Genomic DNA, 14,423 nt, shown 5'->3' with positions numbered 1-14,423 from the left:
TGACACACCTTGTTTCACTTCAAGTTGTGGAAAGAACACGGAAAGGAAAAAAACCATGCCCTTATTTGGACATGTCGTTTGCGTCCCTGCCTGCGTCATCAATGGGTCCATTCCAGAGACTTGTGTTGCCTTCAAGTACAACACGATGTTCTGAAATTCCTCCCCCCAGGCACCAGGACTGAATAAAAATGAAATACACGTCACGAATAATCATATTTTACTTGCATTTGTCACCATCGTGGAGGAAGAGTTCACGCGTCACGAGCAAGTGTGGGAGATTCAAGCCACGAGGGCGTTCCAGTTTCATTTCCCCATTGTGAAATAAAGACTCATTCGGACGAGAGTTGTCAGTTGTCAGTCCAGTTCAGCTTCTACCAGGAGACTAATTCGTGGAGATTTTTTCATTACTTTCCTTCTACATACACACTTGTTATTAGAAATGGGATTTCTCCTCACCAAGATGATGACCGTATTTGGTAACAGAGGTAAGAAAAATTAGTTTATTCTAAATTTCTCCCCTACAAAAAACAGAATAAGATCTTAAATTTAATTATGTATTTTCTAACCACTTAACCAGCAATGTCAATTAATATGATCGTTGGACACATTAAAGATGATTTAACATAGTTTATAATTGGCATTTAATATATCAATGCATTCTTGAAAGTCATATGTAATTTGTCATCATATTGTTTACATTGTAGTCTTATGAAATATCGTATATCTGCTCGATGTATGTGTTCCTCACAATTTTGGCGGCCTTTAAACTAATGTGACGTCACAAAATGTCTCTTCCAGAGCACAAAGTTATTATCGTTGGTCTGGACAACGCAGGCAAGACAACCATCCTTTACCAATTGTAAGTAATGTCACCTTATTTACTTCTGTAAGCATCACATTGTTTTAACAACACTGTTACTGACTTATAGTGTGACAAAGGAAGCGGTTCACACGTCGCCAACGGTGGGCAGCAATGTGGAGGAGATAACGATGAAGAACACACACTTTTTAGTGTGGGACATTGGAGGCCAGACGAACCTTCGTAGCACTTGGTACTCCTACTACTCCAACGCTGAGGTATGTTGATAGCGTGTCCTCTCCTGGACGGTTACATAAGTGTTTCTTCTGGGCCTTATCGTAGCGTTGCGCCTGATAACTTGTGATAATTCTAATCAGTGTATGCGGGCAAATAGGCTATGAACTAATTGTATGTTTTGACGACCGGGCACTTTTCAGATTGTCATCCTGGTGGTGGACAGCACGGACGCAGAGCGACTCATACTCACCAAAGACGAGCTGCACCGAATGCTCGCGCACGAGGTGCGTGGAAATTTTTCGAATGCAGACGAATTAGAAGACTGTACAATTAAGCACAGTTGTGTTTCTCGCAGGACTTGCAGAGCGCTGCAATTCTGGTTCTGGCCAACAAACAGGACGTGAAAGGCTCCATGACGGTGACCGAGATCTCGCGGCACCTCACGTTGGACGCCATCACAACGCACAACTGGCACGTGCAGGCTTGCTGCGGTCTGACCGGCGAGGGGTCAGTCTTATGACATGTCATTGGAAAAAACTGAAAAATGACAATTCACAGCATTGAGATTTTTTTGTCTTCTAGACTCAATGCCTGTCTGGACTGGATGCAGTCGCAGGTGCTCGCCTCCTGAAGATCCTGCCGGTTCTTAATCAAAGGTTACATCAGGATTGCGTAACACTGAACATTTCCTGCGACACTGTCTACCTCAGCTGAATACGATCGGCATCCAAAAAAGGTGCGCCTCATTCACGTCAGCGTAAATTGAGATTATTCACCATGTAATTATTTGTACATGAAAGACTTGATTGTTCTTTATGCTCGACTTGAAGCAAGACTGAAAGTATAGTCGTTTGGTTTTACTGTCTACTTTGTGCTGGGAGAGAAGCCAAGTAATTTTGTACATACAGTATTTCTTGGATTGTATGCAATAGATTTCTATTTTTTTTTAAGTAAAATTATTTGAATGGAAATCAGCAGGAATTACTGGGAATTAACTAAACTGGGTATTTGTAATGTTGGTGATTAATTTATTTTTTGAAATGAAAACAATAGTCCAGCAATATAATTTAAAGATGGTTTATATCAGAGAATATTTTTACGCAATTATTTATGATACTGTATATATTTATTTATAAACTGCAATTTCTGAAGGAATTCACCCAATTTTATAATTAAAAAAAATGTACTCTTTTGACCATGTAGTTTATATAATACAATTATGTTTTGACTTAATAATTGTATTTTCCCAAATATAGAAAGCTTATTTTCTCGCTGGTTGGTATGAAATGTCAGCCATGTTGTAGCATTACATTACAGAGGAAAAAAAACACATTGTGGATCATTATCTGCGTGGTTTCCTTTTTCCGAACGTTTTCAAGGGTTTTTGACTTCACATGTGCTGTGATAAATAAATATCTGAGTTTGTATGTCGTCTCAAGATATTAAGGATTTCGCTAGGTATTTTATCAAAACATTTTCCTTGTTGCTCTGCCACATACGCAGTATTGATGTCATCATATTTGTACATTCTGTCTTCATTTCAAAATCCAAACAGCATAATTAAGTAAAGAATAGCAATTAGAAGGTCAACACAATCCACTACCAAGTTCCTAATGCACAGTATGACATACAGCATCACCACCAACTTCAAGCAGGAAATAAATTTTCTTTTGATGCTCTCCAAGAACCAAAATGTCATGCATCTGCTTGCTGCCACGACTGAACTAGCCGCCTGTGCCAAGAGTCCAAGCACTTTGGAAACTTGTTTGTCGCTTTGGCAAAATGCTTTCGGTGAGGAAATATACAACTGCTGAGGCGTCCTCCTGTGATGCATGCAGCTCAACATGGAGCTTATGGTGTACAGGTGGCGCCAGCAATGAGTGTGTCGACTGTGGGCAGAGCAGCTTCCTGTCACCTGATAAAGCAGGACGTGTTTGTTGGGTTTCCTGTGGAGAGGAGTACGCTCGGTTTGCGGTGGCGGTGCACCATTGAGCAGGTGGTGAGGGTTTCCAAATAAGGGTGTCGGCAGGAGGCACCTTCTTGCCGCTGCCGAGAGCCAAGAACCAAAGCTGCTTAGGATTTGCATCCTTGCTGCTGGGACGATCTCCTCCGGCATTGGCGGAATTTATCTCGGACGGCCATTCCTTATAGTTTAAAATTACACACTGTGATGTCATCATGAAGTCCTCTAGGTAAGAGGACAGATAATTAGCACAGTGCTAATTGTGAGGTCATGCGGTGCAATTTAAATTGGACATTCAGTCCAACAAGCTCAAGTTTTAAAATTACATAGTGTGATGTCATTGTGATTCCACCTATCAACTCCTCTGAGACAGAGGACAGGTAAATATGTCATCCAGGTGAGACAATTCCACCAATGTACCCCAAAGGCCGCTTAATCCCATCATCACATGTTTTACATGGGATTAATTTTCCAGAATACTGAAGAAATATGTCTATTGTCACATGTCTAGAATTTATTTGGCAGCATAAAAGGTCAAACGAGCCCATGTGACCGTCTCCCAGCCAATCAATTTCGAGAAGTCATCATCACAAAGCTTTAGAATGAAGGAACGACATGTAAAGTGAGGGAAAAATTGCCTAGGTCTGTTTTCTATTATAATTTGAAAAGTTTCACAAATGAACATCTATTTGGCGTCTGAGAGGTAACTATGGTTCAATTTCTCCTGAACTTTGTGGGAAAGTCACGAATTCTGATTTTTTCATTCAAATTAGTCACGTTTTGAGCTATTATCTACATACAACCACACTATAAATCTTGATTTTTGTCGTAATAATCTCCTCAACCCAAAATTACTTCACCAAACCGCCAACTGTCACTGATATTAATTTAGAGTTCCGAACTATGACATTTATTAGTATTTCTCCACACGCAAGGATCTCCAAAAACATTTTTGTGTATGTCGGGTTTATTGTCACTTATTATGGACATATTTGTTGGTATCTTGCTAAATGTTTTGGGTTTCACATTTGCATTAAAGGCAGGGAAATTACGTCACACGAAAATCGAGGTTTTTCAAATACATAAATTACACAAACCAGCGTTTGACCACTGGCTACACGGAAAAACACCATAAAATATTTATTTGGTTAAATAATACGGCATTTAGTCGAGCTTTAAGACATAAACAAATATGACATCATCGCACCGCTTGCCAGCAACAAACAAGTGGTCACGTGTTTTAATGCGGAAGTTCCAGCAGTGTGTTTGAGCACAAATCAAGATGGCAGCGCACCCGGGAGGAGGCGGACTGGGTAGGTTAGCCAGTCTCACCTTTGTTATGCTCTACAAAAGTACTCGTGACAGCATTGCCGGCGCTTTGTAACGTGTACACGATACTGCCCTGTTGCCATTTGTTTTCATTCTACGCCTGTGGTTTAATTTCTCGTTGGCGAAATGCAGCCACGAGAGGTGAGTCGTTAGCCGCATGTTAGCTCGCGCCCCAAGTTAGTCTCGAGCGAAGTCAAGAGGAAACAAACGACCGTGACCTCAAAATGCTGGCCTATTTTGTAATCGGGACGCATTGTTTTTTTATATTTGTTATAGCCTTGCTTTTGCTTCTCTTGCAAGATAATCAGCCGAGCTTGTGTTGATCTTTACATTTGTTGTGTAAGGGAATGTGAATTGGTATGGTGACCAACTCAACTAGTAAAGAAGCAATATTGAAAATGGGTAACTGTAAGCGCTTTTTTAAAATTACGTCTATCCTGTTTTGTGTTTTGCAGGCGATGCCAAGGAGCAAATATTGGAACTCGGAACCGTCTTGTTAAAGGAGTAAGCTCAATCGTCATGTAACAAAACATGCCCCCCCCCCCGACATAAAATTATTATTCCCCCCCCCCCTTTCAGTTTCATTTTCGAGCGAGTCCGCCGGCACGGAGATAACAGCACCTTGGTGACCCGGGACCAGTTGGGTGGAGGCCAGATATGTGACCCCAACCATAAAAAGCTGGCCGAGTGCCTGCAGAAGATTGGAGACGAGCTGGATGGCAACGCTGAGCTCCAACGGTAAGCGTTTGGCCCATTTGAGATCATTGTTTTTCTTCCTGTATTCAAAGAATATGAATATCTACGTATCGAAATCCAAGAATGATCAACTGCCCTTCGCTGAGACCCTCAAAGGAGGTGTTTTTGAAGGTGGCCGTCGAGCTCTTCTCCGACGGAAAGTTCAGCTGGGGCCGAGTGGTCACTCTCTTTTACCTGGCCTGTCGACTCGTCATCAAGGTGAGTCGAGACAAATAAACGCCGAGAATGTTACGAATACTGAGGGAAATTTTAACTCCAGGCGCTCATGAATCAAGTTCCTGACATCATCAGAACCATCATCAGCTTTGCTATCGAATACTTCCGTGACCACTTTGTCAATTGGATCTGGGAGCAAGGAGGCTGGGTAAGGACATTACAAATCAGCACACAACCAAGCGCTGCTTTCTTTCTTTCTCATCCAAACACACTCCTTGTATTATTTATTTTTTTCAAGGAGAGCATTGGCTCTTATTTTGGTACTCCGACATGGCAAACGGTGGCCGTGTTCACGGCGGGGGTCATAGCCACGATCCTCGTGACTCGCCAAATGGGAGGAACGCACTCGTAGGGCGAAAGAAGGCCAAGGAGAACAAAGAACTTGCATGAGAACTTTTTGTAAGGACCGTGGCGCCGTTGTAGCCTCCATCCTTCCACCCTTCTACCCCAGTGTCATGTGAGCCGGTTGCACTAAAGGCTGTTTTTGGGGAGGCACACACATGCGCCTGAGCGAGGGAATGCGTTTTAAATAATTTATTTTTTACCTTATTTGGTACAAAAAAGAAAAAACTCACTGTATTTTGGTTTTCTGCTGTCATTTGGAGGTGGTTTTCACCTTTTCATCCAGAAAGTATGCATCTTATGCGATTCGTCAATGTGCAGTGACTTTCAAGTCAATATTGACTTCTTTCTTTATTTAGGAGACCAACAATACTTGTCAGCTAGATTTAAAAAAAAAAAAGTTGGCCACTGTTTCTATCCTGTTTTGTTTAACTTCTGTATCCAAAGCAATATGTGGACAAGTCACATGGTTACTCGAGCCGTTCTGTTGTCTTCTTAAATGGAGTCTGCATTTGTAATCTAGTCACACTCTGGACCAGCATTTGTTATAAATTGCGCGTGTGTCTGGTCACAAATCAAGGTTTGGCGTACCTCACTTGTTTGAATACTTTATTCTGAAAAAGTAATTCAAAAATCAGTTTTGTCTACACAGCAAAAAAAAAAAAAAAAAAAAAGATTTGTTGTTTGTCAGTGCCTTGGTCTTGTTTTTTTTATATACTGAAATTTTCACCTTTTCTATTACCTTTCTAGAAGTTTCAAATCAAGCCCTGGAAGAAAAAAAAAAACAACCACTTTGAAAATGAGTTTGTTTGTTGTTATATGGCTATTAAACCTTTAACTCATTTCGTTTTCCTCTGTATTTTTTTTTAAACTTGTATATAACAAGATAAACACCCAATGGACAATTTAGTCCAAATGCAGATCAAGAGAACATAACAGATTTAAACTGCAATTTTTTTAATATAAAACAATTACATGTGTATTTTTCCACAATCAAGAGTTTTTGCATTTTAGATAAAAGTATGTAATGATTCAGTCTTTTATTAAGGTTAAGTACAGGATCAGCATTAAAAAATTCAGCCACATAGTCACAGACCTATAAAGAAGATCTAGATGTTGATGGCTGTGAGGGGCAACAAAAGCCAGAAGATGACATGAAATCATGTCAGTGATTTCATTTTTGTTTAACGCTCATCTAGTTTCCAGCACTCCGTCTCTGATCCTCCACCTCCAGGAGCCGCTGAAGTCAGGAGCCAGAACGCAGCAAAGCTTCAAGCCCGACTCTTGCACCTCGTCGTCGTAAGCCACTGTGCAGCCCAGCTGCGTCTCCAATGTGAAAACTCTCTCAGAGATCTAAAACAGAGGAGAAAAATGGATTTAGAAAGGGCGTAATGGTGGCTAGCAGTAAATTCACTAATAAACAAAAGCAGCACCTGATCGCTAATACCGGTGGCGATGTGGCCCACCTTCACCCGCCGCGTCTCTCGGATTTGGATGGTTGTCCCGTTGAAGTCTCTGATACAGACGTCCACCCCTGAACAACAAATGTTAGCGTATACCCAAGTGAGCACATTAGATAGAAAAATGGGTTTTGGTGTCGCACCTTGGAAACAGCACGGCTGAGGCGGCGAATGGCCCAGCAGGTCCAGACTGACGCTCTGCTGCCTGTCTAGCTGGCTGGTGTCGCTGCAGACTCCCGAGCTGTAGTCATCAGCCGGGCTCAGAGACCAGCGGCCCGAGTCCTAAATGACAGAAGCTCAACCCTTAAAACATTTAAAGTTTTTTTTTTTTTAGGATTAACTCTGTTCTTGACTGGTTTGAGGAAACAAGTGTAACAGGCAGCACACACCACCAGTTGGGTATTCTCTCGCTGCTTTAGTCATCTTTGGCATACTGGTGTTTCGGTCATGTGATCGTAAGGGCCAATGAAATTCGCACATGCTGGAGTACGCGGAAGTTGTGGAAGAAATGTTTGTTTACAACTCGAGGTGAGTTCATTTGGTTTTAATCCAAAATACTGCTAATACGACTTGAATACTTAAATGCATAACTGTTAACATTGTAGAGCGTACTACCAATGCTGGACTGCGTTGCTCGACCTGCGCGTTTATTAGAAAAGTGGAGTTGGTGAGTACTGACTTAGCATTTAGCATTAGCCGCGCCTATGGTTTAAATGGGTCAGTAACAACTGATATTTTTTAAATACATTTCACTAACTGTGTTGGATCACTGAACTGAATTGGGTGTATTGATCAATTGTAATGCTGCTTTTGCTAATTTAACAAAACTCTAACACTTGTAGTTTTTGGCATTATATTGATGAGTTTGAATTCCTTGCCTATTTATAATAGCATTAGTGTTGTTTAGTTAATTTTGAATTGTGTACACATGAATTGGTCTCTACTGGCTTACAGTAAAGCAAGCATTATGATTACAAATATGTTTTTTTGCCCTATATTTGGAATTGGTCTTCTGAAAATAATTTCAAGTGTTTATTAATTCTATGAGTTTTATATTTTGAATTGAATTACCCAAATGAGCTTTTCTACCTTATTCACCTGTATTGAGATGCACGTGAGTTTTGAATTACCTTTTTGTCCCACGGATCGCGGATGGAGTAGGTGTCGCTGCTGAGACAAGACAAGAGCTGTTCTTGCATCTCAGCAGAGTGAAGCTGGGAAAGGCTGCTCAGATAGAAATCTAAAAAAACAAAAACATGTAAAGCACTGAGGGATGCCACATAGTTGAACCAAAGCAGTGGAGGCTCACCTCGCTCCAGTTTACGCAGCTCAAGTTCCGGAACAGTGTTGGCGCTCCTATTTTTTGACTGGTTTGAATGAAAATGTTGTCCTCGCTCACAAGTGTCAGCTTCGTCTTCATCGCTGTCGTTCACAATCGCACTCCGGTCCGTTTTCTTCTCCTCATCGTCTTCTCGCTCCGACGGTAGGAAGTCCGGAGGTTTGTTGGCGAAATAAAGAGGCTCCTTGTAGGATATGTTCCATGGGCTTCTGAGTCCCCCAACTGCATGGAAAGGTTAAAGGTCAAGTTACCATCAATAACCCCGAGTATATTCCTGAGTATCAAAGCACCTTGCTTGAGCGCTCTGGCCGCGTGTTCCTTCATGTCACTGGCTGACGCTCTCTTGTTGGGATCCTTCTGCAGTCCCGCCTTAATCAAGTTCGCCGTGAGGGGGCCGCAGTCGGGCGGGATTTCTTGGAGCGGCGGCGGCTCGTTGGCGATCTGTTCACAACATGGTGTCGCTTGTGATCTTGAAAGGAGCGCTTGCAAGGCTGTACCTCACAAGTCTGTACTTAAGGATAGCTTGTGAGCGTTTTTGCGACCCATGTTGCATGTTACCTTTAAGAAGAGTCGACAAGTGTAATATCTAGTCCAAGGTTGGCACCCGTTGAGCATGTGCAGTAACATGCAGCAGCTGCTCCACACATCTGCTCTGTCTCCACGGGGTTCGCCTTTCACCATTTCAGGGGACATGTGCGTCTCGGTACCCTTCAGGTCTGCTTTCAACAAGATGGCCAACCAACAGTGAGAAACGCGATGATGTCATATTTTTGGCAGTTCGCCTCGAGACCATCCTACCTCGGGACCCGCTGAGACTTAGCCCGGCAGCGTCCAATCTCTCGGCGTGGCCAAAGTCGCACAGGAAGCAGTCTCTGCCGTCCTCGGACAGCAGTACGTTGTCGGCTGAGGGACAAAAGAAAAAAAAATAAATAAATGGATGGAGCTTGGGTGACTTCCATGACTTATGCATACTTGAAGTGCTGTTTAATTGGAAACAGAGCAGCTGTACACGGCCAGAATGACTAGGGAGGGAAATGGAAAAAAAAAAAAAAAAAGAGAGATGCAGTGGAAAAACAAGTAAGAGCAGTTTTGGTGACATACTTTCAATTTATCCACCTTTCTCTTACCTTTTTAATCACCTCCCCCTTTTAGCTCAATGACTTCCTGCTCTTCCCCCCCCCCCCCCCCCCCAACTCTCTCTCGTACCCTTTTTTTGTCGCGTGTGCATATGCGCCTTTGCTTCCCACCAGCGGCTGAGTCACGATGGGAAATTCCCAAAACCGGTCGTCGTCCTCACGTTCAGTCGCAGGTGCTGTAAACCCGCGTGAGACGGTCCAGATGACAGCCAATCAACGTCAGAGCTGTTGCTGTACTTTTGTTACACTTCTCAAACTTCAGGGTTGGCCCAAGAAAAGCCCAAGCTAGCTAGCAATCAGGCTACTTCTTGGTGCATGGAGGCCATTTTGATTCTTTGCACCACATTTTCACCAAATTAGAATTAAATATACAGAAAAGCATCAAAAAAATTCCACAGATACCTTTAACATCAAGATGCACCACTTTCTTCTTGGCCAGGTACTCGAGCGCTGTTGCGACTTGCAACAGGTAGAAGAGGCTCAGGTCCTCTGGCAGCCGCCCGTGCTGCTTTATCAGCTGGCCTAGCGAGCCTGGATGGACACGGTGAATTATTATTTTTATAGCTATATGATTATTGCGGGTAAGGCTGAAGAAGTACTTGCCAGTTTTGTGGTCCATGAGAAAGAAAACATAAGGCCCGTCTCGGACAACTCCGAAGAGCTCTAGGATGCGAGGAGATCGGAGGGCACTCCACGTGCTCACCTCCTCGCTGTTGAACCTCTTCAGGGCAATCTGGAAGGAGGAATGTGTTGAAGAAAAATCCAAAGTGGACCATGAAGTGCTGATTCTTGCATCGTACCTTTTTGACAGCAAACTTGAAGCCTGTGTTGACATCTCGAGCACCGTGGACTTCGCCGTAGGAGCCTCCCTTGATAAACTCCGATAGGACAAACTCCGTTCCTTCCTTATACTCTGCATCAACAGGCTGGATATTCTGATGGGAGGGCGGAGTACAGATTTGTAATAAACAGGACATATTGACTTGTTTGTATGACACAATCGACTTAAAAAAAAATAAAAAAACTCACCTCGTTGTAAAAAATGATCCCCTCGTTGTCGACGGACCGCCACACGTCTTCTTCCTCTTCCCAAGCGCCGCGCGCCACCTCCTTAAAGAAGGGCCCCGCGTAGCACGGGTCGCCCTGGCTGACGCTGCCCCGCAGGCCGACGAGGGCCAGCGAGCAGTCGCCGGCGCTGCTGAGCGAGTCGCTGTCCGGCGCGTAGGAGCAGAGGCTAGGCGAGGTGCCTGGGAAGAGTTCAGCCCAGGCCAGCGGGGAGCAGCTGGAGCCCGTGTTGTAGAGCTTAGCGCCGTAGACAGGGGGCGCTACATCCTCCTCCTCTGAGCTCTTCACGCTGCTGCAGCAGGAGGAAATGAGGGGGCTGCTTCGTCCTTGCGGCGAATCTTCCTAAAAGAGCGAAAAGCATGATTGCCTCAAATAGTTGCTTTGGTCTCATTGACCCATCACGCTTACTCCGGTGTGCTCCAGAGAACTTCCACTTTCTTGTTCGGGGACACCAGAGGGCACGGCGGTATCTGTGTGGTAGCTGCTACGTTGCTCCTCCCCCTCCTCTTTCTTCTTCGTCTCCCAGGGGACCTTTTTCCGGGCTTTGCGCTTCACCCTTTTGCGGGGCTTCTTCTTCGGGTTGAGCGGGACCGGCGCTTGGACGGAGGCGGTGGTCGGACACGCCACGTTGTTGTGCTCCGGCTGCAGACTGAAGCGAAAATATGGATTCAAACAGCCTGTGTTGTTGTGACGTCTGACGTGCGATTAATACCTGATGATGCAACAGCTCGAGGAAGGAACGTAGGAACGCTCAAAACAAGATGGACTAAATTCTTGGGAATCCTGGGTTTCACCTGGAGGAGAGCACCATGTTAGATGATCGTTTTGGATTTTCCGCTATGATGGAAAACTTCATGATTACATTCAGCCTGTGCAATGAAGGCGGAGCTCTTCAGCGGTGCCTCTCCGACTTGCTCGGCAGTGCCCTGAGTCAGCACTTTGTTCAACAGCGGGCTCAAGCGTGCAATGTAGTCCACTTTGCTGCTCTTCCACTGCTCTTCGTCCACTTCCTCCTCTTCCCCTTGCTGCTTTTGCCGCTCCCGTTTGTGATGCTGCTGCGTCCCTTTCTCGACAGCTGTGCATTTTGGGTACGAGGTCTTCAGGTCGGCCAGCGGCGCCCCGGAGAACGGGGCGGTGGAGTTGAAGATTCTTTGCCTCACTGCCATATCTGCTGCTGTGAGATTTGGAAAAGAAAAACAAAGCATGCTTCTCACATGGTACTAGAGTTTTGTTCATTTCATCACAAACATTGAAGACAAGCGAAGTTGTTTTACAAGGTTGACAGTAAATGATATCCAAGCAACAGCTTTCTGAATCCAAATGATATTTTCAGTTTTATTATATAATTCTAGATTTGTTGTGTTGTTAGGTCACCTGTCCTTAGAAGTAAACCAAAGAGCCCTGATGAGTGATTACATTCATCATATGCGGTGACTTGACTCAGCTACACTGACATTTCCATGACAGGAAATGTACATGTGTAGTTTTAAAGGCACCTCAATGTTTTATGGCGGCTAGACCTGACACAGGAAATCCAGTCCGGCCCGCTGAGCAAAATTGTTTCGTGGAATAACTCGAGCGTTTGGTTTCACTTAAGGGAACTGCCGACACTACTAACAATCAACAAGTATGTCGTCTCAGCGTGTTGCATTCCAACACTGAAGACATTAGTGCACACACATTGATAGCTTCTCAAGACCTCAGCATGTGGACACATTTTATATTCCAAGCAGTCGGTCGAGTGAGGTCATTACCTTCTGGCTCTCGCAGAACAAAAGCGATCCGAATGTTGCTTCCTTAAGAAGGCACACCCCGAACAAGCGGAAAGAAGGAAGACAGTCGCAGAGCATAAACAAAATTGCCAAACTCTTGAGAAAAAAAACGTCCCTGAGCTGAGGTCTCCAACGCTACATGGGAGAAATTAGCAATGAAGGTGCTAGAGAGGCTCCTGTCCTTTGTGCTCTTGACACACACTGCAACCACTGCTCCAGCCCTTTGCTCCTTCGGTAGGCGGAGTCTGACGACTCGGGGGAAACGCAACGCCACGACCTATTTGGCCGAAGGCGGATCACACTCGACGGCTGTTCCGCACAAAAGAAATATAAAACGTGACGTCGGGCAGTGACGCTAATGTGGATTCACTTGGACCAATACAAAACATGTTACTGTGTATTAATATATATTTTAATTGATTGTTTTCACTGTTTTTGGGATTTATGAAGTGCTTTGTTACAGCTGTTGTAATATGCATTATATAAATAAAGTTGTATGTTTGAGACGTTGTTAAAAATGCACTTGCACTATTGTTAACTGAATCCTCTTGCAGTCTCCGCTTGAGTTGAACTCCGCATAGCGACAGTGGCTATCTTGAGCTAACTTGTGCCGCTTGCACACACCCACGCAGATTAATGAAATTCCAAAGGCTTTAGTAAGAGTAGTGAAAAGGGGGCTCGATTTACAGACACACATTGGACGCTTGGCAACGGCCGGAGATTTTTGGCCACTTGCCACAGCAGTAAAGAAATAATTGATGAAAATTATACGACATGCAATGTTGACTGTCTTGTGTGCGTATAACAACTATACAAGTGATGTAATGTGAATCTTTTTTGCCGACGTCGTCTGAACATGGCGTCAATTCATTGCCGCTTGCAGATTTAATTCATGTTGGGTTTTGTCAGCATACTTGGTGTACTCTGGTGTGTTTTGATCAAATTTGTTGTACTTTATAGTTGGTGATTTGTGCTTGTAATTACAGTCTAATTCATACGTAATTAATTGGTGTTGTTACAAAGCGTGTTTTTAGTGACTTTTGTCATTTTAAAACATTTACTGTTGCAATTTGACAGCTGTCAATAAGATTTGGGTTATTTCCTAGTGATTGCACCGTTAGCTTAATTAAAGGAGTAAAAACATGGTGTACTTTCAGTCCAATGTTGAACTTGAGTGCCAACTAGAGGCTTCAAAAATAGAACTGTTTCATGAAGCAAATTTGAAGCACCCCCCCCTTATTAATACCATTTAACCAGTTTATTAACTTTTCTGTACATTATTTCCCCCAGTTTAGCACAGTTTAAAATGTCAACTGTGTGTTGTCAATCTAGGGGAAATGGGAAATTCTGGTCTATATCATGTAAATGCATGCCAACTTAAAAAAAAAAAAAAGATCGTGGGATTTTGGCCGAGTTTGAGTAAGCAGAACCCGCAAAATGTAACAAGACGGATAATAACCCAAGATAATGCACCAACATTCGAACAAACGGACTTTGAAACGAAATTTGACTCATGCCATCTTTTGTTTCTAACTTGTGTTTACCCGTTTATCTTCTCGTGCTATTTTTTGCCACATAAACTTTGAGCAAAAGAAGAAAACGTCCGCGCGAGACCGGAAATGGACAAAAAATCGGGTTATTTTATGTGAAATGTTGACATCGCGAATAATAAGGATAATGAACACAATATTTGGAAGCACACAAACTCCCAAAAGTAAAATCTGGATGATATTTGTTTACTTACCGAGTGTTTTATTAGTAGGCGTTGGTCGTTTGCTGGCGATGGAAAAGTAAGTTTGAGTGAATTTGTGTTTTTTTTGCTGGCTGATTCATTTTTCCAAAGTAAATGTCATTTTACTCTTATACCTCATCAGCAATGAAATCTGCACAATATTTTGAAGTTTAATAATGTGGACTTGTGAGAAGACTTTCTTTCTTCATTAGGCACTAGTGTCGTTACATTCTTTGACCTTTTACAAATGACACATTATCTTTTAATCTGAAGGTAA

General features: G+C 43.3%; 3 protein-coding genes and 1 long non-coding RNA gene across 9 annotated transcripts; 3 read left to right on the top strand and 1 right to left on the bottom strand.

Moving 5' to 3' along the window:
* The first annotated feature begins 317 nt into the window (after positions 1-317).
* On the top strand, positions 318-2,463 carry arl5c (ADP-ribosylation factor-like 5C). The gene is made up of 6 exons (XM_037257084.1): positions 318-485; positions 799-859; positions 930-1,077; positions 1,237-1,320; positions 1,392-1,543; positions 1,619-2,463. Exons 1-6 carry the CDS (start codon positions 440-442, stop codon positions 1,665-1,667), a joined length of 540 nt encoding a protein of 179 aa, XP_037112979.1. The 5' UTR covers positions 318-439; the 3' UTR covers positions 1,668-2,463.
* Positions 2,464-4,220: 1,757 nt separating this feature from the next.
* LOC119125920 (apoptosis regulator BAX-like) lies at positions 4,221-6,410 on the top strand. Its single transcript, XM_037256900.1, has 6 exons — positions 4,221-4,312; positions 4,784-4,832; positions 4,908-5,066; positions 5,147-5,282; positions 5,344-5,448; positions 5,539-6,410. The coding sequence occupies exons 1-6, from the start codon at positions 4,282-4,284 to the stop codon at positions 5,650-5,652; spliced, it is 594 nt and encodes a 197-aa protein (XP_037112795.1). The 5' UTR covers positions 4,221-4,281; the 3' UTR covers positions 5,653-6,410.
* Positions 6,411-6,663: 253 nt separating this feature from the next.
* On the bottom strand, positions 6,664-14,223 carry map3k14a (mitogen-activated protein kinase kinase kinase 14a). 6 transcript variants are annotated; one of them, XM_037256743.1, is made up of 16 exons: positions 14,159-14,219; positions 11,505-11,810; positions 11,355-11,436; positions 11,051-11,291; positions 10,607-10,984; positions 10,378-10,512; positions 10,181-10,310; positions 9,980-10,108; positions 9,240-9,344; positions 9,000-9,160; positions 8,732-8,882; positions 8,412-8,663; positions 8,233-8,342; positions 7,246-7,384; positions 7,076-7,176; positions 6,664-6,995 (listed from the first exon to the last, which is right to left on the bottom strand). In XM_037256743.1, the coding sequence occupies exons 2-16, from the start codon at positions 11,806-11,808 to the stop codon at positions 6,834-6,836; spliced, it is 2,580 nt and encodes an 859-aa protein (XP_037112638.1). In that variant the 5' UTR covers positions 11,809-11,810; positions 14,159-14,219; the 3' UTR covers positions 6,664-6,833. The 6 variants fall into 6 exon arrangements, with proteins under 6 accessions (XP_037112638.1, XP_037112639.1, XP_037112635.1 ...); XM_037256744.1 differs by having other exon boundaries at positions 9,000-9,157; XM_037256740.1 differs by having other exon boundaries at positions 9,980-10,310; positions 11,505-11,816; positions 14,159-14,223.
* Positions 7,575-9,360, top strand: LOC119125952. Its single transcript, XR_005098560.1, has 2 exons — positions 7,575-7,630; positions 7,708-9,360. It is a non-coding gene; the product is annotated as an uncharacterized LOC119125952 (long non-coding RNA).
* Positions 14,224-14,423: the final 200 nt, after the last annotated feature.

The sequence above is a fragment of the Syngnathus acus genome, chromosome 8 (genome assembly GCF_901709675.1).
Source record: "Syngnathus acus chromosome 8, fSynAcu1.2, whole genome shotgun sequence".
NCBI classification, from domain to species: Eukaryota; Metazoa; Chordata; class Actinopteri; order Syngnathiformes; family Syngnathidae; genus Syngnathus; species Syngnathus acus.
This window is presented reverse-complemented; position numbering and strand designations above follow the sequence as displayed.